Below are 24,603 nucleotides of genomic sequence, written 5' to 3'. Positions count from 1 at the left end.
GGCTTCTAATTAATGAAGCATAAATAAATAATCTCATTTACCATATTATCCTCTGAAGGAGAGCAATATTGTTTGTTACATATGTAAGGACCCATTTAAGGTTAAACTTATGGAACGATACTATTGTCCCATTGGGTCTATCTTAGTACGTTATGATATCTATTACATAAGAGACATCTCTGAGATCTATTATATCAAAGTTTGTGTTAACAATGCTTTGACTTATGTAACATATACTTGTCAAAAGAATATCGTCTATATAGACAAGTTTATCTTAGTTGCTCCCACTCATTTTGAGGTAGGTACATTAATCCACTTGATTGTTGATGAAAATAATTACGTTAAGATTTCATCACATTATGATGTTTGCATTAACCCATACATGGATTTTATTGGCTTACAAATAAAGTGTTCTTTAACCTTCAGTTTAGAACTTTCAGGTTGCTTTATGAATATGTAAATGTGTCAGCCAATTGTTAGGGAAAATTGTTTTTAATGTTCATCTAATGTAGCTTTAAACTATTATAAGCTACTAGAACCGTGATGATCCTCAAAGAAAACTTTGATAATTTATCTCTTCCTAAGTATAACCTTTGACAATCAATCATGCTTTTTAGTGTCTTAACGCTTATATCAGGATTTGGTTTAGTTATGAACACTCTTAGATAATTCAATCAAATCCCAAACGTTATATGAACACATAAAATCAGTTTTACTAGAAAACAGTTTTATTCCATTCAGAAGATTGATTGACATTAATGACTTAATTTGAAGAGATAGGATCAGTAAACTTTTCCAAAATCCATTTCAACTTCATTAGGGAGGTTATGTAATCATCAAAGTTAGCAGGCTTTTAAACCTAGATGACCTCCTGAGTTGATTATTGGGTTTGTTAGAAGTTTCAGTTTTATGGATTAGCTCTTGGTTAGGTTGCTATCATTTTCAGGATTCTAAGTTTGTAAGAGTTGGTGCAGTATGGTGTACAAGAGGTGTAATCGGAGTTAATTTCGGAGTGAAATTTAATGACACTCTTCCCCCGGCCTCTTGTATTCCTTGCAAGTCATGATAAGGACTTTGACTGCTCCCACTGAACTTAGAAATCTTTAGGAACTCAGCATGCTTAGGGTCAACATTTAACGACCAACAAATTCTAATAGAGAAACAAGTTAATGACGTTAGTCGTTGTGATTTCTCTTGTTGAGGATTATGTTAGTTTAGGCAAGAAATCCAAGTGTGCCCACAATTAAGCAACAATGAAACTTTTGTAAGAGTAGCATTAAATTTTAAGGAGACAAGTATTGATGGAACAGTGTCGTGATGGAGCGGTGTCTTGTACAAGAGGTGTAAATTTAGGTAATGTAAAATTTTCATTCCCCCACCTCTTGCAACTATTGCAAGTTATTATTAAGACACTTAATGCTCCCACTGATCTTTAATATCTCTAGAAATGCTACAAGAGAAGTTTCAATAAGCTACGTGACGTGGGAACCTATCATATATACGTTAGACTTTATTTGATTTCTTTAGTGTCCAGATATCCTAAGAAACTTTAGAGACATATTTAATAGAAATCTTATTAAGTATATATATATATATGAATAGATTTCTTCTAAGACCGTGGGCCATATACGACAAAATTTAAATACAAGTTGATAGTCTTTTAAATGATAAATAAATTATGTCTGAATATTCCATTTGGAATAAGTTCCACGAATGTCAATGAATGACTTATGATGGACCCATGCTTATTCCTTAAGCCAAGTCATATTTTAGGGCTTTAACGTCATGATTTAAAATCACTTAAAATGAGATTAGATGAATAATCATCCTCATTAACCATGTCATGATTTCTCATGAATTTTGGTTATAATGGATGAAATTTGTAAGTCTCATTTTCCTTTTGTCAAATTCTCATTTACATGATGACAAAAGTTGTGAAAATGTAAGGTATCATCTAGTTTTATTTTAGTAATGTTTCAATCCAGATATTTAGAACAAATAAGATGAGAGTTTAAGATAAGTGTAACTTTATGTTGACTATGCAAACCTCATAACCTTCATAACATTGCTTAATTATGATACTATATTCTGATTAATCTTCAGAATATATAAGGCATCGAAAGGCGTTGTTAGAAGACTGCTTATTATGGTTCTTATAGTCTTAACATTTAATTTTGTCACTAACTCTCATGTTAGTTATTTGTTGACTTCTGGTAAGGAAACGTTTAAAACTAGAGTCAACTAATCATGTGTTAATAGGAATATTAAAGAATTGACTTAAATATCATTAGTAAGTGACTATCTAATTAATTTATCCAACTGTTCTTTAGAATAATGGATAGTCTCGTTGCTTATGTCTAGTCTAATGGCATAATTATGTAGTGAGATTTTCCCTTGAAGAACCTTAAAGTTGGGATTTTGTACTTGTATTTTGTCTATGGACCTTAGAACAATCCTCTTTTAAAGTTTTAAGTGGTTGTAAGGTGAGTAACAACTTATTTTACAGCTTCAAATATTTATTTCTTTGTACATACGTTGCTTATCAACACACTCGTTATACTTTGGTACTTTTGAGTGTTATAGTTGATTTATAAGGCATCAAATTGTAAAGTGAAAATCTTAGTATGTAATGTACTGGAAAAATGTACTTATTTCCATGTGTAAGCCCTCAACTTTATGGGTCATGGTATTGTACATTATTATGTATTCACATATACCACTTAGCTTTATAGTTTAGAATTTTAAATGAAGGCATGCATCTTAGGAATTCTTGTGATTATTCCACAATAATAGATTAGTTTTAGGAAAAACTTAATCTGGAATAACCTTTTTAGTGACAGCACTTATGTTAGAGAGTTCTTGATTATCATAAGAGACATCGTGTTCGATTTGTCCTATTAATCATGCTCTACTTTTCTTCTGTAGTAATCATCATCAGAAGAGAGAAATAGGATTATCGTGTCTTAAGAGATAATCAAGAATTTAATTTAAGAGCTAATTCTTATAGAAACTTTAAATAAAGCAAAACATTCTAGGCTTAAGAATTAGAGTGGATGAGATATATATAGAAGAAAATTATAGTGAGTAAAATTATGGGTACTCAAAAACAAGGCAGACGAAATGATCATAAAAAAACAATGAAGGATCATTAATCTAAGGATCATTATGTGAAGAGGTTGTGATATGTCTATTACTAACATCAAAATAATAGACTTATTTAAAGTTCTACTTAAACGAAGACAAATCAGCTTTGGCCAGAAGTGTAATCATTTAAGCATGTGTGCAAAGTGGTTGTAACAAATCAGCTTTGGCCAGAAATTGAGACAATCACTTTAGTTATGCACTTGTTAAGTATGCCATCTATGAAGGAATTAAATCAGCTTTGGCCAGATATTAAGACATTCATGTTTATGATGCACACTTAACATAGCTTTCGTAATACTTGAACGATAAATAGATGCATCAAATCAGCTTTGGCCAGAAGTGATACATCAGAAGCTCATTCAAGTTAAGCCATTTCGGTTTTGTAAAACATTATTTGATCCTCATTAATTAACTAAGTAATTACAAAAACCAATCATTTAATAGCAAACCACCTGTTAGCGCGGATCGAGCTCCGCGGTGAGTTCGCTGGGGGTGCAGGGGGATAGTGTGCCCCCGCACGGGATTCGGGGCGGAGCCCCGAGCTAAATCTTAGTTCACATTAAACAGCCTAAAATAATGAGGTTTCGAGTGAGATCTCGAGTCAGGTCTCGACTCAGCTTATAACATTATGAGGTCTCGACTCATTAATGGTCTCGAGTCGCAACCTCAGTGTCTCGAGTCGTAATCATGGTCTCGACTGCTGTGAATTATGAGATCTCGACTCCTTATGAGGTCTCGAGTCGCAACCATGGTCTCGAGTTGTGACCTTTATGGTCGCGAGTCGCAACCTTATGGTCTCGAGTTATGACCTTATGGTCTCGAGTCGAGACCTTTGTCTCGAGTTGTACAGATTTAAGCCCTTAGTCGAAACCTTAGTGGTCTCGAGTCGAGACCCTGTGGTCTTGAGTCGAAATCGTTGTCTCGAGTTGTGAAGATTTGAGAACACTTATGATTTCGAGTAGAGTCCTTATGGTCTCGAGTAGAGACCTTATGGTCTCGAGTCGTTAAACAAATGATCTCGAAACTCCTGTTAACAGCTGTTAGTGTGATAAGTTTGAAATTCGAATTTTAAGGGATTTGGTATATTTTATTTCCTGTTTTAAAAGATATTTTATATTTATCCAATAATTTCGAAAATTATATCTAATAACATTAACAGATTTTTCAAAATCTTAAGGGATAAAAATTAATCAAATACAGGAAAAACACCTTCTAATCCTTAATTCATTCCAAAATAAGGGAATTTATTTGAATTTCACTAAGAACATGAAGAACCCTAATAAATAAAATAATAATTCTAGAACCCGAAACCTGAATTTTTAAGAGTTTTATACAGATTTCGGACAGTTAAGATTTACGATTATGATTCCGAGTCATTAAAAAACATTCTTTTTCCGCGAAACAGTGGACTCGGGTTATGTGACTCGAAAACGGCTATGAATTTTATTGAGTTTTCTAAACGTCTGTTTTCCAGATTTCAATCCCAGAATAATGGATACGAAAACAGAACTGACTAATCAACATATGCTCTGATACCACATGTTGATCAGTTCTGTTTAGACATAAAGGAAAACATGAAAACGTACCTTTGATTGCATCAGTACAGGCCAGCGGAGAATCCAGATGGAGACGCAGCAACAGTGTTTGACATGATTGTCAGCTTGGTCTGGTCTGGTTCCTCCTTAGGGTGCAATCTAATGATGGTGATTATGAAAACCGAATAAGGGAGTTCGGTTATGGAGAGGAGGCTGATGGTGATGTTATGTGAATTAGTTAGGTTATGTGTCTAACCCTAGAACCTCAACATAAGTCTCCTTATATATGCACCCAAGAGGAAACCCTAATTAGTTAATAAGGGTAATTTGGCCCATCAACAATTACCAACTAATTATTTAATAGGATTGTTATATATTTTGATCCATATAATGTAAATGATTATAATGGCTACTAGATTAAATATAATATAAAAATATATATTTAATCTTACATTCTCATATGAGAATCCATGATGCACGTCATTAGCATAAGCAGTGGCGAAGCTTGAGATATCCGACGGAGGGGTCGAAAACGTATATACGCAAAAATTTCTATAGAACCGGGGGGTCAAAAACGTATATACCCAAAAATTTATATACGAAAGTTACATACATAACACTACTAAGCGAAAAGTTCGGGGGGGGGGGGTGGTCGGGCTTCCACCCCGGCCCCTTCTAACCTTCGCCCCTGAGCATAAGTTGCCCCGTAGAGCTATGAAATGTAATGTGGTATCAAAATGTGTTATGCTTTTTTCTTTGAAATTTCTTAGCAAAAAAAATTGGATTATACTATATGTGATTTGTGTTGTAAAATAACCTGATATACCTTTGATAACCTAAATAATTTGTAATCTAAAACAAGTCATTAGCACATCAAAGCGCTCAAATAAAAGTCATTAACACCAATTTTTTTTTTTTTACCTAAATTGATTTGCTGTACCTTAAAACAAATAATTAGCATATGAGAAGGCCATCATACACTTAATGAGTGGACTTGCCATCAAACGTAAGTAATTAATATCCAAAATTCTAAATGTCTTCTTTTAACCTAAAATTACTTGTTGTAACCTAAATCATGTCTACACACAACCCATAATAAGGTCTATTAATGATAAACTAGTGGACTAATCATGAATTGTAAGTCAATTAAACCTATATGACTTGTTATAACCTAAAATTTTGTATGTAAACCTAAAAGAAGTCTGAGAATGCCCATTAAGGACCATGAATTAGTGAACTTATTATCAAATATAAGTAACTAATTACAACCAAATGACTTGCTTTGACCTATATGTCTTGGTGTAACCTAAAACAAATCATGGGAAGTCCCATATGGACTTATCATTAAACATAAACCATTAACACCAAATGACCTGTTTCGACCCAAAAGAATTAGTGTAAACCAAAACAAGCCATTAACACACGATAAGCTCTAAGACCTAAATGACTTGGTTAACATTAAACAAGTCATTAGCACTGAAAGAGGACGACAGAATGTAATAGGATCGATGGATCCTCTCCCTCAATTCTCATTCCTTTATAATAATACAAATCTCTCTATTTTGGGAGAGATAATACCTAATTACCATAATACATGTGATTGAAATCAGGTCTAAATTTACAAATATTATTGACAGCTATTACACCCCCGCAGTCGAAGCGGGAGGGGACCGGATGCTGAGACTGGACCGAAAATCTTCGAAGAGAATCCGCGGGAGGCCTTTGGTAAAAATATCAGCTACCTGGTATTGTGAGGGAACATGTAACACACGCACTTGTCCGCGTTGCACTTGTTCGCGAACGAAATGAATGTCAAGCTCGATATGTTTCGTGCGTTGGTGCTGCACCGGATTTCCCGATAAATATATCGCACTAATGTTGTCGCAATAGACAAGGGTGGCGAGTGAGGGTGGACGACGAAGTTCCAATAAAAGGTTACGAAGCCAACAAATTTCCGACACTATGTTGGCACCTGCCCGATATTCGACATCCGCACTTGACCGAGAAATGGTTGGTTGCCGTTTCGAGGACCACGAAATAAGATTATCTCCATAGTAAACACAATATCCGCTAGTCGACCGACGAGTGTCAGGGCAACCGGCCCAGTCGGCATCAGTGTAGGCGACAAGAGATTTGGAGCCAGTTGGGCCGAGTGTTAAGCCGAATGTGGTAGTGCCCTTGATATACCGAATGATCCGTTTTAGTGCTAGCCAATGACCCGTTTTAGGGGCGTGCATGTGCATGCATATTTGCTGAACCGAATAGCTGATGTCCGGGCGAGTGAACGTTAGATACTGCAAAGCACCTGCCAAACTACGGTAAAGAGTGGGGTCGGAAAAATCATCCCCGGAGTTAGCACTAAGCTTAGCATTAGTGTCAACAGGGGTGGATACCGGATTACACTGAGTCATGTTGGCCCTTTTAATAATGTCAAGTGCATAGGCCTGTTGTGAGAGGAACATTGTGTCTCGGGTTCGTGAAACGGAGATGCCGAGGAAGAAGCTTAGGGGGCCAAGGTCTTTCATTGCGAATTCGCTGGCAAGATGTGCCATTAGACGTTGCCGAAGACTATCAGACGAGGTGACAAGGACAATGTCGTCGACATATAGAAGCAAAAAGGCAATATCCGTTTCGTGATGAAAGATAAATAAGGAGGTATCACACCGACTTTGAATAAATCCCAAAGTAAGAACGTAATCAGTAAAACGTTGATACCACGCCCGTGGTGCCTGCTTTAACCCATATAACGACTTTTTAAGTCGACAAACATGATTCGGAAAACCTCGATGTCGAAAGCCCATTGGTTGATACATGTAGACGGTCTCGTGGAGAGTGCCATGTAAAAACGCATTAGTGACGTCTAATTGATGCACGGACCAAGAATTTGAAAGAGCCAGTGACAACACGATGCGAATTGTAGCCGGTTTGACGACCGGACTAAATGTATCACCACAATCAATACCCACTTGCTGAAGTCGGCCATCACATACTAACCGAGCCTTGTATCGTTCCAAACTACCATCTGATTTATACTTATGCTTAAAAAGCCACATGCTGCGTATAACATTCATGTCTGGGTGTCTAGGAACTAATTCCCAAGTCTCATTTTTAATAAGAGCGTGAAATTCTGTTTTCATGGCGTCATACCATTCGGGAATGGACAAGGCATCAATGGGTTGTTTGGGTATGGGAATGATTGAGGAAGTGTGAAGGTTGAGTTTATGGATTGGCTTGGTGATGCCGTCCATGGCTCTAGTACGCATGGTTCGAGCGGGAGGAGTAGGTGGGGAAGGAATAGAGGCATGTTGGGCTGGATATGAGTAGGGGGTTTGAGGCTGTTGTGTCGAGAAGTCAGCAATGGGGGTGGGCTGAGTGGGTGAAAAGTGGGCCGAGGTGGGCAGTTGTGCTGAAGTGTTTGTAGGAGGTATGGCAGAGAATGAAGGCTGGGTTGGAGGAGATCGGTGGGGTTGGGCTGTAGATTGGGCCGAAGGAGATTGGTGAGGTTGGGCTAAGGGGTGGGCCGAAGGAGATTGGGGAGGCTGTGCTAAAGGATGGGCTGTAGGAGGTTGGTTGGAAGGAGGGTGGGTAGGCGGTGTGGATTGGGCCGAATGGTCAGGTGGTGTAGTTTGGGCCGCTGGGGCATGGGCCGGAGCATTTGGGGCAGTGGGTGGTGTGGCGTTGTTGGCAGTGGGAGTACCAACGAAGGGCCAAAGGTGGGGCGGAAAGGGGTCCGTCAAGAAGTCGTATGACGGAGGAGGGTTGATGGTGTGAGAGAAGGGAAAGGTTGTTTCGTCGAAAACAACGTGACGAGAAGTAATTATCTGGCGAGTTTGAAGGTTAAAACAAGTGTAACCGCGATGGTTGGAGGGGTAACCGAGAAAGACGCAAGGGAAGGAGCGAGGTTCAAGTTTATGAATGGATGTGGAGGGGATAAGGGGATAGCACAAGCAACCAAACACACGAAGGTGATGGTATGTGGGTGTGCGAAAGTAGAGAAGTTCAGTGGGTGTTTTATGGTGTTGCTTTGTAGGGAGGATATTTAAGAGAAAGGTTTCTGTGGCAAGAGCGTAATGCCAAAATGTGTTGGGTAACGAGGCATGGGTGAGGAGAGTGCGGATCATGTTGTTTATGGTGCGTATTTTACGCTCGGCCTTTCCATTTTGGGAGGAAGTGTGGGGACATGATAGACGGAATACCATGCCATGTTGATTAAAGTATTGTTGGAAAGCCGAGTTAACGTATTCTTTACCATTATCGCATTGAAACATTTTTATTTGTCGTTCAAATTGTGTGCCAATAAGTTTATGAAACTGACAAAAAATAGAAAATACTTGTGACTTTTTGGATATGGGGTAAGTCCACAGAAAATCGGTGAGATCATCTAGAAACAGAATATAATATCGATGACCTTGTGAACTAAGGATTGGCGACGTCCAAAGAGCGCTATGGACGATGTCGAATTGTTGAAAAACACGAGTATGAGAAGTAGCAAAAGGTAATCGAATACTTTTACCAAGCACGCAAGATTCACAAATGTCTTTATTATGTTTACTAAAATCAATAAAAGTAGATTGTTTTAAATAATGCAAAGATGGGCGTCCTGGATGACCAAGACGTTGGTGCCAAAGTTGGGAGGAGATGGCTGCAAAAGTGGAAGGTGTGCTGGTTGTCCCGGATCCAAGCGTGAGAGGGTATAGATCACCGCTGCTGTTGCACCGGAGGATAGGGATCCGGGTCTTGTAATCCTTCACAAGAAAACCAAAAGGGTCAAATTCGACAGAAACAGAGTTGTCGGTTGTGAACCGACGTACAGAAATTAAATTTTTGATCAGTTTAGGTGCGTATAGGACGTTTTTAAGGATAAGAGGGGGGAAGGGTGGGGGGAGGGTTTGTGTGCCTTGTCCAATAACCGGTATAGTTGATCCATTTCCAACAGTGATATTTTGTTCCACGTTATTATCAAAATAAGATTGAAAATTAGTTGCCGAATTAGACATATTACCTGTTGCACCCGTGTCCATGTACAGGTTGGGGTCCGGTTGATTGAGCGACATGGTGTATAACGCCTGTTCAATATCGGTTGGGGCATAGGCGTTGTGTGCTTGAGTGGGCCTTGGTCCAAGAAGCCCACTGCCGCTAGTGTTGTTTACCGAATTGGGCCGGGAGGGAGCTGTGGGATATGGGCAAGGAGAGGAGACCCATGAGTGAGTCTGTGATGCGGCCCACTGTTGGGGGGAGGCGGGCTGAGGAGCGGCAGGCCCATTCCAGGATTGATGTTGGGCTGAGTTGGGCCAGACGGGCAGCTGATTGGGCCAGCCAGTCTGCGGGTTGTAGGTGTTGTTGTGGCGGCCGCGGCCCCAGCTATTCCGTCCTCTGCCTCGGCCTCGTGAACGTCCGCGGCCCCGGTGTCTATCAGGATTGTGCCGGTAGTCATTGCTATTCGCCGGCGGTTGTGACATGTTGGAGTTTGCATTTAACGCGGTGCCCGCAGTTTGAGCCATAAGGAGCGCTTGTTCAGCCTTACGAGATTCGACGAGCATGACCTTGGAGCGAGCTTCATAAAAATTCGGTAATGGATCCTGTTGCTGAAGAATGGTAGCGATGCCCGCATACTGATCGTTGAGGCCCGCGATGAGTTGAAGGACCAAGCGATCGTAATCGACTGGACTGCCGACATTAGCGAGTTGATCGGCGAGCACCTTGAGTTGCTGGCAATATGCCGAGACGTTAGGGAACCCATCAAGACGTGTGTTCGAGAATTTGTGCAGAAGATGGATGGATCGAGAACTTTTGTTGTCCTGAAAAATACCTTCAAGTGTCTTCCAAGCATCGTACGCAGTCGTGTTCGGTTTAAGAATAGTGTGCAGGAGATCGTTAGAGATAGTGGCGTAAATCCATTGGAGCACAATGGCGTCCAAGCGATCCCAGGAGTCATCGACTTGAGATTCCTTCGTTGTATCGGTTGTGTCTTTATCGGCTGCTTTGGTTGGACCAGAGGAGGAGGAAGTGCGGGGTGAGAGGTGGTCGATAACAAGGGATGCGCGACACTGAATCTTAAACAGTTCGGACCAGGAAGCATACTGCCCGGATTCCATCTCGAGAACGACAGGAATCAGGCTTTTAATATTGGTTACGGTTGCAGCGGGATGAATTTTGGGTTCCATTGAGAAGGGTGTGGATGCAGGTGAGGTCGGAAGAAGGGAGGGGAGATCGGCTGTAAGGTTGAAGGAAGAAGAGAAGAGGGAGGGTTAGTTATGGTCTCGTGATACCATGAAAGAGGACGACAGAATGTAATAGGATCGATGGATCCTCTCCCTCAATTCTCATTCCTTTATAATAATACAAATCTCTCTATTTTGGGAGAGATAATACCTAATTACCATAATACATGTGATTGAAATCAGGTCCAAATTTACAAATATTATTGACAGCTATTAAGCACATTAAACTCATTAAGGCCCGATGATAATGAATTAGTAGATTTATCATGAAACACAAATCATTAACGCCTAAATAACTTATAAAGGGAACACATTTAACACTGAAGTTTAGTAGCCAATATCTTTCCCTCGAAAACCTTATATAGCATGTACGTATCTGAGAGACTGAGACTGAAATTTGGTTTCAAATAAAATGCCAAAATATTAGTGAACGATTATCAATCACCAATAAGTAGCATAAAACTCAGTCTCCAATATCATCAACAGCTAATAAATCAGTTAGGAATACCATGTATCCGAGATTGATACATTATTCTCTGATACTCTAATCACTAATGGTTACTTTTCTTTTTTTCTTTTTCTTTTTTTGGCAGTGAGTGTCTAGACTCAACTAAGAGCATTCACATCCAGCCCCTTAAAATTATACATACATTCCACTAAAAAACAACTTATATATCAATATATTTCCACTAAAAACAAATACTTTTTCTCTCTCCTTTTCAATTAAATAATATTTTTATACCTTTATCATTACATTTTTCTCTCTTCTTCACTCACAACTACTTTCAATATATATTAAAAAATTATAGTGGATGAACAGTGTCCCCCCAAATATACAGATGAACAGTAACATTTTCTCTCTCCTCCACTCACAACCATTTTTTATACTCTTTATATTTTAAAAACCCCACACTCATAATTTAGTTCTTTGGATGTGAATGCTCTAAAATCACACCAACGCAACCTCCATTAGGGGCGTTGTTAGACCTTGCGAAGGCCGTGCCCCCTTGAAATCCTCATGGTCTAGCGATCAGAACCCTTAGGTTTCTAGGTGCTAGGAATCATGACAGTGTTGAAGAAACATATGCTCCATACCTTCGAACTTGTATCAATGTTTATTTTGATTTGACTTTGGTCATTAAAGGAATCCCAATTAACTAAAATGACTTGATAGCACTCAAATCACCAGTAGTTAGAATATTTTATGAACAACACATATATATCTTTGTTTTTCTTTCGGTACATAATTACTACCGCTTTATACAACACATATGATATACTTAAATGCGATAGTTCATGCTATCACTAGACCGGAATAGCATACATAACCGGTTTTCATATGTTAATGATCACAATCATTTATAGTTTAGCAAATTTCACACAACAAAAACGACAAGGCGTTTGGCCATATGTTTGGTAAAACAATAGTTCACATGCTTTTGTCCTCTTTATAAGTCTAAACGTGCTACTTATTCTCACCACACAAATGCATAGTCAGTATAACATCTATTTTGAACTCAATTCATGGTCATAAAACAAACAAAAATATGATTAACTAGAACAAATGGGCTTAATTCAAAAATATTAATTATGTGTTAATTAATCAACTACAACGTGTAACAAAGATTTCCTGACGACAAAGACTCTTTTTATAAGACCATGCGTAGTGGTAGAGAAAAATAATGTCCCCACCATGGGGCATTATTCGACACGTGTCATCCCAGTCAGCATGGGGCGTTATTGCAAAAGTGGTGTAGCGGAATAATGCCTAATAATGACCCTTCCAATCATTAAACAAAAAAAAAATTAAAAAAGCAAACAGTTGCTGCTGATTGGCTAGTCAAAAAAGCAATCAGTCCCATTGTCCACATGCAAAAATCTCATTGGCCACATGCAAAATCCCCCATCTCTCTTCAGCGTTTTAATTAAAACGCTCACATGCAAGTTTTCAAAAAAAAAAAAAACGCCGGGTAACGCCTAGTGTAATGGGGTGGGGGGCGTTTTTTTTCAATTTTTTTTAAAAAATCACGCCCCACTACGGGTGGTCTAAACAATTATGTTCTTGCATTGTACTTTAGCTAAGCTTAAGTAATCCAGGTAAGACCGTAAGCATGCAAAGCAATAAGTTACAACTTGTAATGCACAAATTACAAGTCATTACAGCAGGATCGACTTAGCTACTTTAACACCGAAAAAAGGTGCACCTTGGCATATTATTCACGAAGTATAATTGCACATGCACAATGTTAGCCTAACCAAAACTGTATATGCTTCTGACTACAATATTTAGTCAATTTAACAACATATAGAACGTGATGCTTAGTTGTACGGTTCGGTATTGAGTACAAGGTTTTATGCACTAGCAGGGCTGGCTCAACATTTTTTGAGACATATAACAGATTCTAAAATCAAAGGTTTTTCGTAAACAATTTTTTTTAAGATACTAACACGTGGAAATATGATGATAAAGATGTTTTGCATACGAATCCTAGAATGCATAAAATCGCTAATAATAGAGTTAGAGTGAGTTTTATTGAAAAGAAAACTATTCCTAGTATGCTGATTTTTTTTGCTATTCTTGTTAAAACTAAAAATTAAACCAAGTTAAATCCTGGATCACAAATTCAAATCTTGTGAAACGTAAAATATAATAATAGCCGGTCCAACGTTTTTGCAGGTCATAAGCAAACTACAAAGTCGGGGCCCTTATAAGACTTGAACTTAAAAAAATATCAACTAGTGATAGCAAATTGCAAAATTGTTTTTTTTTTTATAGTTACTTAATCGCAAATCACACCATCGGCAGCAATCAATTACCCCTAATTTCTCCCCCATTCGCCATTCACGTCGGTTGCAATTAGCGAGGTCGCAAGTAATGATAGTAGCGGAGGGTGCATAATTGTGTTCAAGAAAAAAGGGAACTTATGGATTCAAAAAAAAGGGGGGATTTGGCGAATAATCTTTTAAGTTTTGGGTGTAGATATTTTACTTGTTTGGGTTATTATATCTTTACCTATGTATTTATTCATTTGGACTAAATACACATGTAATATATGAAAAAAATTGGGAGTCTATTTTTTAGGAGGCCCTAGGCCTTTGCCTAGAATGTCATACCTATCGCTCCGGCCCTGACAAAGATAAATGAAAGCATTTTTTATTCTAACACTTTTTTAATATGCTGAGAAGACCAAAACGTGATTTAGTATGTAATCAAGAAGATTGGGCCCCAAGACCCTTAGACCATGTGTAGTGGTAATGTCCCTATTCTTGGGTATTTTGTGTCATGTGGCAGTCCAGTCAGCAATGGGGCATTATGAGGCGTTTTCTAAAATAGGTGGAGTGGGGATGTGAGCATTGTGGTGTAATAGAATTAAATAAAAAAACAATAAAAAATGTTATTGGGCGAATGGAGCATGGAAACAGGTGATTGGCCAAAAGAATTGAAGCAGGGCGTTGAAAATAAAACGCCAAAACCAATTTTTGTGAAAAAAAAAACGCCTAGGGGGCCCATATATGGGCGTGGTTGGGGCGTTTTTTTCTCAAAACACGCCCAAAAATACACGTCTTAATAATAACTTATTTTTTATACAGTCTAATCATCCTGTGCGCCAAATACATACAATAAATGTCATATGTGTGTCAATTTGGAGTAGGAAATTCATGCACCTATCTACCCAAGACCCGAAACCTTTATACAAGAAAATTCTTTCTACATAAAGATGGAATAAAGATATAATGGAGGCAAATGGGCACACAACTATGAGAATGGTGACTGGTGAGGTAAAAAGGTAAAAGATTTGCAAGTTGCATGATCTGTGGTTTGAAACCTGTGGTACCATCGCTACCAACTTTGACTTTCTTTTTGAGGGCTCTAATTCTCTAATGATAACATTCCTACAAAGTGTTGTTACTTTCTTTGAAGAATCAGTTCAGGAAAATATATAGTTGACTCTACTGTTTACCACAATGACTTTACAATGGTCAATTAATCTCTCATATATATTGGTTTGAGTGCCCTCAGCCCAACTTCTTTTTTGATAAACATGAGCTCGCAATAGGGCGTGCGTGAGTCGGTTTGAACCGGTTTTGGCTCAAACTGAACCAAAAACTGAAAGCTCGCTTTTGGACTCAATCCGAACAAAAGAAAACGAAATTCGGTTTTTGGATTTTGGAAACTGTTCGGTTTCCTCAAGTTAATTTTTTTTATGATGAATTCAATTCGGTTTTACCGTTTGTGCTTGAATTTTTTGGGCAAAAAAATTAACCATGAATTTGGGCCTAAAATCTTCTTTGTTAATTAATGATTGATTGATTGATTTACACATTTGAGCATAAAGTTTTTGGGCTATACACCATTTGTTAATTTCCTACAATTTACTTGACATTTATGAACCATAAACTCAATAACAAACCTTCAAAAATATAATTTTTTCGATTTTCAGAAAATACAAAACCAAAACTTAACCGTGAAATTCGGGCTTTTAGAAAATACAGAACCAAATAGTCGTCTTTTTTGTATAGTTCGGATATTTTGATTTGGTAATGTCGGTTAATTTGGTTTCGGTTTGGTTAATCGACTTTATGCTCACCCCTTACTCACGAGCTCTACGAATACCTTGATAACCAATGACACTAGATAACTTAACTTGAAATTACATAAATTCCAACTTGATACCAAGATGAATACCAAAGGAAAACCAAAGAAGCTAATGAAATACGGTAGCTATTTGTATTGATCTTTTTTTTTTATTGAGAACATGGTAACATTTGTGACAATAAGTTTATTACAAACACTTTGATATATAGCCATGAGGGTATCTTTCAAAATGGTTTGCTCATAATAAAAATGAACCACCACATGTATATACAACCTAAACAAGGTCACTTTTAGACAATGTATGATTGAGTTAACATGAAAAAATAATCAAATGACAAGGGGGACAAGAAAACCAAGAACCATGTCATTGAAAAAAATGCACATTTGCAAGAAGATTAAATAGATATCCACATACCACTATGAGGGGAGGAAAGCCATTACCCTTTTCCCCTTTATTTCATTTTCTTACACTTATTATTACTTCTTTTATTATTATTATTATTCCTTGGGATTCCCCAAGTCAACTATCACCAAAGATGCTTGCATTTCTAGTCTATATAAGTCTCTCAACTAGTACCAATCATCATCATCATTATTGTTATTAACATCAACAAAAAAGTTTACAATTTAGTGGGTATAGTGAAAGATGGACAATGAAGACACAGGGTCAGCACCATCGACACCGGTCACACCCGGGACACCCGGTGCACCACTGTTTAGTGGGTTCAGACCAGACAGGAACCATGGTTCTAGTGCCTTTAGGAAATCACTTCTAGGTAGCTTCAAGTGCTTTAGTGTTGAAACTATGGTCAAAGAAGAAGGCACACTACCTACTGTTGCTTGCTTGCTACCCCCTCCCCCTATCTCACTAGTAAGAAAGGTAAGTAATCAAATGTAACTTTATTATTATTATTTTTTTTATTTTTATGTCAAATGTGTAATTTGATCTGGTTAATGTCTGGGATATTACTGGGTACGTTTGTTTTATTTTGTTTATGACCGTTTAACTAACAGGTTGGAGCGGAGTTTATAGGCACCATGATCTTGATATTTGCCGGGACAGCTACAGCGATAGTGAACCAAAAGACACCAGGGTCCGAGACCCTGATTGGGCTAGCGGGGTCCTCTGGGCTCGCGGTCATGATCGTTATACTATCTACCGGTCATATCTCAGGAGCCCATTTGAACCCATCAATCACCATTGCTTTTGCAGCCCTCAGACACTTCCCATGGAAACATGTAACCATTCTACTACCCCTTATTATTATGTATGTGTGTAGGTCAGGCTGGTACTCAAATCAGCTCCTGCCACGTGGACACTAACTTATTTATGATTGGCTGGTTAGGTACCATTGTACATAGGGGCACAAGTGTTGGCGTCAATATGTGCAGCGTTTACATTGAAAGTGGTATTTGACCCAATGATGGGAGGGGGTGTGACTGTTCCTTCGGTTAACTATGCACAAGCTTATGGTTTAGAATTCATCATTAGCTTTAACCTCATGTTTGTGGTCACTGCTGTTGCCACCGACACAAGAGCTGTAAGTCCCTTTAGTTCTATTATTGTTTTCAATCTTTTATAATATTCTAAGGGTGCTATGCAAACACCACCTCTAATAGTCATATGGGTCGTATAAACGGTTAAAAAGGTCATACGTGTGTGGTCTTCGTTAGTGGTGTGTGCTAATTTAGGGATGCCAATGGGATAGGTAATGGTAATTTTAGTCTCATGTCCGGTTGTAAAATTATGTCTCATACCTGACTCAATACCTCTTACATACTGGTATTAAGTATACCTGTTAGTTTCTTAAAACATACCTATTGGGATTTCAGAACACGTTTTTCCTTACCATTCCAATTTTTATATAATTTTTTTGTTCTTAACATTTACAATAAATTAAAATACAAGTAATTGTAATTTGTATGATTACTACAATATAGAGTTTGAAATATCTTGAACATTCAAATTTCATTACAATATAAATATAAATCATAAAAAATAAAGTTAATACTTCATATCATAAAAAATATAAATAATGTTATCAATTACATATTCCAGGGAAAAATGATTTTTTAAATGAAACTATTTTCAAGTTTACGTATCAGGTATATAGTTTAGGTGAACAGGTCTATGTTTTCTTGTCATCGGACTGGGTAACACATAATCCCATACTCACGGATTTCAAAACCAATTTCATACCCCATCTCATACACGAATACCTATCCTACATATTTTGGGTTTCAAGTTTTCTCATGGGATTTGGGTTCGATTGTCATCTGTATGCAGTATCACATCGTTTTTGTGTTAGTCTAACACAATACAACCCGTATAATCCCTAAGCACACGCCGTGTATGATGTGACAATAGTATAGTGGTATGCAAATAGTATCACCTTATTTTAGTAATTTGATTAATGAGTTTTAAAATATTATTCGATAAAGATAAAGATATTGGTCTTCCTTTTCCTATGCTAATAGTAGAAATTGGTGCATTTAATTCATGCCCACATGTAGTATAGTATTCAATTATTGCAATGTAACTCATGCTAGATCCAAGACAAAGGGACTCATGAGTCAATAATATATCCAAATAATTAACTCATGGTGAGCCAAATGTCAATTTATATTAATACAGTTTTGGACTGTTCTTGATCATGTAGATTTGCCCTCATGAATTTATAGTAGTTTAATTTAATGTCGGTCACATGGTGTTGTTAATTATTAATCAATTTATATTCGAAAAATATCGTCCAAAGTTTTGATATTTTTGGGGTCTCATACACGATTACGTGTCCCAAATATTTTTGAAAAACTCTTAGACCTGTCATTGTTGTATCGTAATGAAACGATTATAACCAGATTCTCATTTCACCACAGGTTGGTGAGCTAGCAGGAATCGCGGTAGGGGCAACGGTCATGCTAAATATTCTTATAGCCGGGTACAAACCTTAACTTTTTTAAAGTCAGATTAAGAAAAAATAATACGAAATTAGCGTCACAAGAAACATAGATAGCTTAAGAAGTGAAATTCTTAGGTTTGATAATAAAAATAGGCATGGTCGGGTTGTGTTGTGTTGTCTCGTCAACACACGATGTTAGTATGTTAGTTTTGACCCGTCTAGTTATATATGCATCTATTCGGGTTACTTACTAACTTTTAACCCTAAAAGTAGGTGAAGTGAAAAAAATAACTTTTTTTTGAAAAAGTTGAAAAAAATAACTAACAATGAAACCGGTCATGTCCACTTAGGTCAAAAGTCAACAAGGTGATATTTTTTAATAACCAAAATCTAGATTATCACGGAAAATATAACTTTTTTTTGCAATCGTAAATAAAACCTTAGTTATTTACAAAAGATTATTTTTCACGTTCACTTCTCAGTTGAAGCAACCTTTCTATCTAAATAGAGGAAAAGTTTGCTCTAGTTATCCTCCTAGACTTTACCTATAACTTTTTTTACGAGTGAGATTTTACTGAGTATGTTTATTTGTTTGTTGTTATCCATAAATAATATATAGGCCAGTCACAGGAGGATCAATGAATCCAGTAAGAACTCTAGGACCTGCAATAGCTGCAAATAACTTCAAAGGCTTATGGATCTACCTCACAGCTCCCATCCTTGGTGCGCTAGCCGGTGCAGGTATTTACACGGCAGTTAAGTTGCCTGAGGAAGATGCCAATGATCCTAACAAACCTCGACCTCATAGCTTCCGAAGATAATCAACAAAACTCATTTTAAATGGTCACTGTCGCAATACCACCAGCCTGCCGCTGATAACAACAGCTACGCACTCCATTAAAAAAGACTTCGAATGCAGCGTCGGGTACAATGGGTAATGGAGATTTGATGAGTACATATATGGTTACGTTTTTATATATAGTCATACATGGAATTGTTGTAATTTGAGTCTTAAAAATGACATAAATTAACGATGGAATGGACTTCAATGTGAAGGATGATTCAAAATATCAAAATTTTGTCTGAAGATCGCTCTCTTTCGTACCTTTTCTCCTGCTACTAGTATACACTTTATCTTATATGTATTTTATAATAAATAATATGAGTCAGATGTCTCGGTATGAGCAACCTTTCTATTTCATGTGATAGGGGAAGAAATTAATTGATACATTATGAAACTAATGGACTAAAAAATCCAAATCTAAACTATGGACTAAAATGGTTATTTAAGTTAAATCATACCGACTAAAACCGTCTTTAACTCTAAAAAATAAGTTCAAATAAGTTAGACTAAATCCTAATAACCATGGGCAAAAAAGAAAACTTTAAAAAGGGTCAAGCAACCACTAAACCAACAACCTGCGAGTTTACTGTCTTTAACCATTGCTTCATGGAAGAATTAGTTGTTAAAGCAATCTATTTCTCTAAGACGAGTGTTTGGAACTTAGGATTAAAAAAAATCCCAATAAATCTAGGGGTTTTAATAGCCCAGTAAATAAAACATTGGAACCATTTACCCTAAACCAGCCCATATCGAAAAGCCCATTAAGGTTTAGTGCACTCTATTATAAGGAGTCCACCCTTTACATACAACTATACAAGGGACGACAAGGCACTTCTACATAAATCTAATTCCTAAGTCTTACACACACATATATGTGTACTTATATATCGTAAATATGTTTAAATATATCTTTATAGGGCATGGATCTACAGAAAACTTATTTCTACTAAGAAAACCTGGGAAACCCAATCTAGACCATTGATCATGATCATCCAATGGCTCATAAAATTTGAAGTATATTTGAATTAAATTAAATAAAGTGGTAAAGTCAAAAAGGTACTTCAAGGGCATATGGGTAAAATTACCTATGATATTATTACATTTTATATATTATATTCATATTGATTAGACATGCATGATATGAAAAGGAGAGAGAAGCACAATTACCTATAACCAATACTCCCATTTCTCTCTTTCTCTCTCAGACCTTCCTTTCTCTCTCAGACCTTCCCTTTCTCTCTTTCTCTCTCAGACCTTCCTTCTACCCCAAAACCCACCGTCGGATAAGAAAGAAACAGGAGAGAGAAAAAAGCTGGAGAAGAAAGAAGCCGGAGAAGAAAGAACTATAAGTTTGATTCGCCGGAGAAGAAAGAAGCCGGAGAAAGAACTATAAGTTTGATTCGCCGGAGAAGAAAGAAGCCGGACAAGAACTATAAGACCTGTTTGATTCGGAGAAGAACTATAGCCGGAGAAGAAAGAAGCCGGAGAAAGAACTATAAGTTTGATTCGCCGGAGAAGAAAGAAGCCGGAGAAAGAACTATAAGTTTGATTCGCAAGTAAGTTTGATTCGGTGTTTTATATTCTTATGTTTTTTGAACGCCCGAAATGTAGGTTTAAGACATGTTTTTTTTGAATGCCCGAAATGTTGGGTCTTCTGCTTTCTCCGATCGATCGGTGTTTTGGTCCGATCGGGGTGGGGTTTTTGTTTTGAATGTGTTAATGTTGGTCCGATCGGGATGGGGTTTTTGTTTTGAAAGTGTTAATGTTGGTCCGATCGGGATGGGTTTTTTTTAAAGTGTTAATGTTGGTCCGATCGGTCTCAAAAGCATATAAAATATATTAGCGTAACATGTGTTAAACCTGTCTGATATTAGGGTACAAGTCAACGGAATCAAAAGCATATAAACATATTAGCGTAACATGTGTTAAACCTTCTTATTAAGTTACCATGTGTTAAACCTCCCTGATTAGGTAAACATATTAGTGTAACATGTGTTAGACCTGTCTTATTTTTATCAAATGATGTAACATGTGTTAAACCTGTCTTATTACTATGTGTTAAACCTCTCCTATTAGGTAAACATGTTAGTGTAACATGTGTTACACCTGTCTTATTTTTATCAAATTATGTAACATGTGTTAAACCTGTATTATTTTTATCAGATTAGTTAACATGTGTTACATATGTTAGATGGAGAAACCAGTGAAGAATGGGAACAAGAAGTCGATGAAGGGCAGGTGGTGGGTACCTTTGACGTTGCACAGAAGTTACCCTCTGGTGTAACATATGTTACAAACATGTGTTACGCATGTTCAACCCCTTTGTTACCAAAAATCGGGGCTGCACATATGTAAGACATGTTTGTAACTTATGTTACACTAGAGGGTAACACATGATTGATCACTTTTGGATCATTTGTATATATTTAAGTCTGTATAAACCTACAACATCGAAACCCCCAAAAAGGTTACACATGTTATGACAGAATGGGAAATGTGTAGCAGCGTTTAATACTGTTGTTTCACTCTATAGTGTGTAACATGTGTGACATGGCGTTTGTCAGCAAAACATATAACTTGTAAGGTGATACGGTTGTATCTTTAAAACATGTTTACCTATAAATACTTACATGTTACAGGTTGTATCTTTAAAACATGTTTAAACTGGAAACTGGAAAAACTTACAAAATATAAAGCAGAGTTACACAAGATGTAACATGTGTAAACTGGAAACACTTGTGTAACATTTCGGTGTAACACATGTTACATGTTGTATCTTAAAAAGCATGTTTACCTATAAGTACTTAAAAAATATAAAGCATAGTAGGAACACAACTTTTAAGGATGTTACAAACGTTGTAGATAAGATGTTACATGTGCACACACAATTAACATGTGTAACATGGCGACAAGTGTCATGTGTGATCTTTTTTTGTTACCCTAGGGTGCTAAACGTATTACAACGTTCATAACGCACGTAAACTTATACTAACATCCATCCCTATGTCCACAGATGATCTAGAACATACTCCACATTACCATCTTTACGAGTCTTCTAATGGCACTAAATTGTGGACACCGAATGTCAACGAGCAATATCATCCTATTAATGTTAAATCATATGTCACACTGAAAGAACTTCTTGCCATGTATAAGACTTATGACCAATAAGCTGGGTTCAATGTAAAAAATATACGTTAATGCAGTTTTTTTTATCTACTAATAACATTGTTAATAACAACTCTAGGTACATATGTAACATGAAGTGTATCGTTTGTCCCTTTAATTCGTTACGCTAGTCTCATATACTTATAGTTACATATATTACTTGTTTGTTCATTGATATGACATTTTGGATGACGTAATGTTGTTTCATATGTAATTTTACTAAGTTTAAATTGACACCAAAGAGACTGACATATGTAACATATGTTACACTATAGGGCAACAAATGTAACACATGTATAGCCATCTTACACATGTTACATATAGGTGTTACATGTGTTACAACGTCAAGGTTACACATGTTACATATAGTTGTTGCATCCCAAAAAAAATTGCCGTCACATCAACATCCGTATTCATCCAAAAATGGGCATACTAACAATGAAAATGAAAATAAAAATGAATTTTATATCAATAGTTGTAATGCTTCTAAAAAATGGTCTTCACAACAACATCCATCTTCACAACACATAGCAGCCAACCAAAAAACACACCATCGTCACCACGAAAACCTGATGATGCGTTGTAATCCTTCGGCGGGCTTCGCTTCTTGATAACCATCTTCATCTTGAACACAAAACATTTTTTCACCTGTGAACAAAATAAGTACATCAATATTAGTTTCTATAGTTAAAACTTATTAATCTCCTATGTAACATGTGTAACGTGGCTATACATGTGTTACCTCTCTAGTGTAACACATGTTACAAACATGTGTTACATATGTGCAACCCCCCTTTGTGTCCAAAAAAGGGTTGGGGTAACTACAAGTAACTTGGGTAACGTTTACTACATATGTAGCTAATTATCCCACCAAAAAAAACACGACTTTTTATTTGTAAAATAAACGAGATATTCCGAATAAATTATGAAGTTTATACATTTTAACATTTAACAACCAATCTTAAAAAAACGTTTTAACATTTAAACTTACTATTACATTAAGTAAAAACCTTTTGTAACACGTAAAAAACCTAACACGTGTTGCATTGGATGTATCTTCAAGCTGAAGATGGGATTATAAAAGGAAAATGCACAACACTAAAAAAGTTGTAACACGTGTTACAACGGTTGTTTTAAGAACTTTCAAATAAACAAGTGTTGCAAAGTGGATGTTTTTAAATAACTGTTTAAATCAACGTAATAGAGATGTGTAAGTAGGTAATTTTCTTTTGTAACACGTGTTACATTGGATGTATCTTTACGTTGAGGATGGGATTATAAAAAGGAAAATGCACAGCTGAGTAAAAAGATGTAACACGTGTTACAACGGTTGTTTTAAGAACTTTCAAATAAACAAGTGTTACACCGTGGATGTTTTAAAAAAACTGTTTTCATCCATTTGTAATAGAGACGTGCAAGTAGGTAAAAACCTGTTGTAACACGTGTTACATATGTGCAGCCCCGATTTTTTGTAACAAAGAGGTTGAACATATGTAACACATGTTTGTAACATGTGTTACACTGGAGGGTAACTTCTGTACAACATCAAAGGTACCCACCACTTGCCCTTCATCGACTTCTTGTTCCCATTCTTCATCGGTTTCTCCATCTACCTTCTTTCGTTATCGTTCTGTTTCTTTATCGTTCTGCTTTCGCTTATTAGCCAGCCTACCCGTCACGGACCTGGTCATTCTCCTCACTCTTGCAAATACAACAGCCATAGTAAATACATAATAACACAAGTAATATTTCCGGAGTTATTTAACACAACAAACAGGTACGAGATAGGTAACACATGTTACCTGAAACTGTATTCTGCACCGAAACTACACAATCATCAACAACTATCTTCTTTTCGTCAAGCAACGCCCTTACTACAAAGTGTTACCTGAAACTGTATTCTGCACCGAAACTACACAATCACACTCTCTGATGCACTCGGGACGTTGCATTTTTCTGCACACACCTTTCCACCCTACGCCTTCACATTTTAACAAAAAATGCCCACATTCAGCTAATCCGACACTAAAAACACAATCTCAATACTAAATCTAACAACATTACCAAACCAAACCGCTTAAACAGAGAAAAAATAACATTTGAACAGTCCTAAACAAACAATAATCACAAATTAAAAAAGACTGAAAAAAAAACCAAAGAATCCAAACCAAATGACACCAAACTGAGTATAAAA

At 36.9% G+C, this 24,603-nt stretch overlaps 2 protein-coding genes and 1 long non-coding RNA gene across 3 annotated transcripts; 1 reads left to right on the top strand and 2 right to left on the bottom strand.

Annotated features, from left to right (window-relative positions):
* Nucleotides 1-9,220: 9,220 nt before the first annotated feature.
* LOC118492191 lies at nt 9,221-10,843 on the bottom strand. The gene is made up of 2 exons (XM_035990022.1): nt 9,682-10,843; nt 9,221-9,424 (listed from the first exon to the last, which is right to left on the bottom strand). Exons 1-2 carry the CDS (start codon nt 10,841-10,843, stop codon nt 9,378-9,380), a joined length of 1,209 nt encoding a protein of 402 aa, XP_035845915.1. The 3' UTR covers nt 9,221-9,377.
* A 5,185-nt stretch (nt 10,844-16,028) lies between these two features.
* LOC110941540 (aquaporin NIP6-1) lies at nt 16,029-19,484 on the top strand. Its single transcript, XM_022183178.2, has 5 exons — nt 16,029-16,377; nt 16,512-16,736; nt 16,844-17,038; nt 18,375-18,436; nt 19,017-19,484. The coding sequence occupies exons 1-5, from the start codon at nt 16,144-16,146 to the stop codon at nt 19,216-19,218; spliced, it is 918 nt and encodes a 305-aa protein (XP_022038870.1). The 5' UTR covers nt 16,029-16,143; the 3' UTR covers nt 19,219-19,484.
* Nucleotides 19,485-22,821: 3,337 nt separating this feature from the next.
* LOC110939281 lies at nt 22,822-24,105 on the bottom strand. Its single transcript, XR_002592132.2, has 2 exons — nt 23,969-24,105; nt 22,822-23,033 (listed from the first exon to the last, which is right to left on the bottom strand). It is a non-coding gene; the product is annotated as an uncharacterized LOC110939281 (long non-coding RNA).
* Between the last annotated feature and the right edge of the window lie 498 nt (nt 24,106-24,603).

Source organism: Helianthus annuus, chromosome 5 (assembly GCF_002127325.2).
Source record: "Helianthus annuus cultivar XRQ/B chromosome 5, HanXRQr2.0-SUNRISE, whole genome shotgun sequence".
Lineage (NCBI taxonomy): Eukaryota > Viridiplantae > Streptophyta > Magnoliopsida > Asterales > Asteraceae > Helianthus > Helianthus annuus.
The sequence above is the reverse complement of the archived record's forward strand: the minus strand, read 5'-3'. Positions and strand labels throughout refer to the sequence as shown.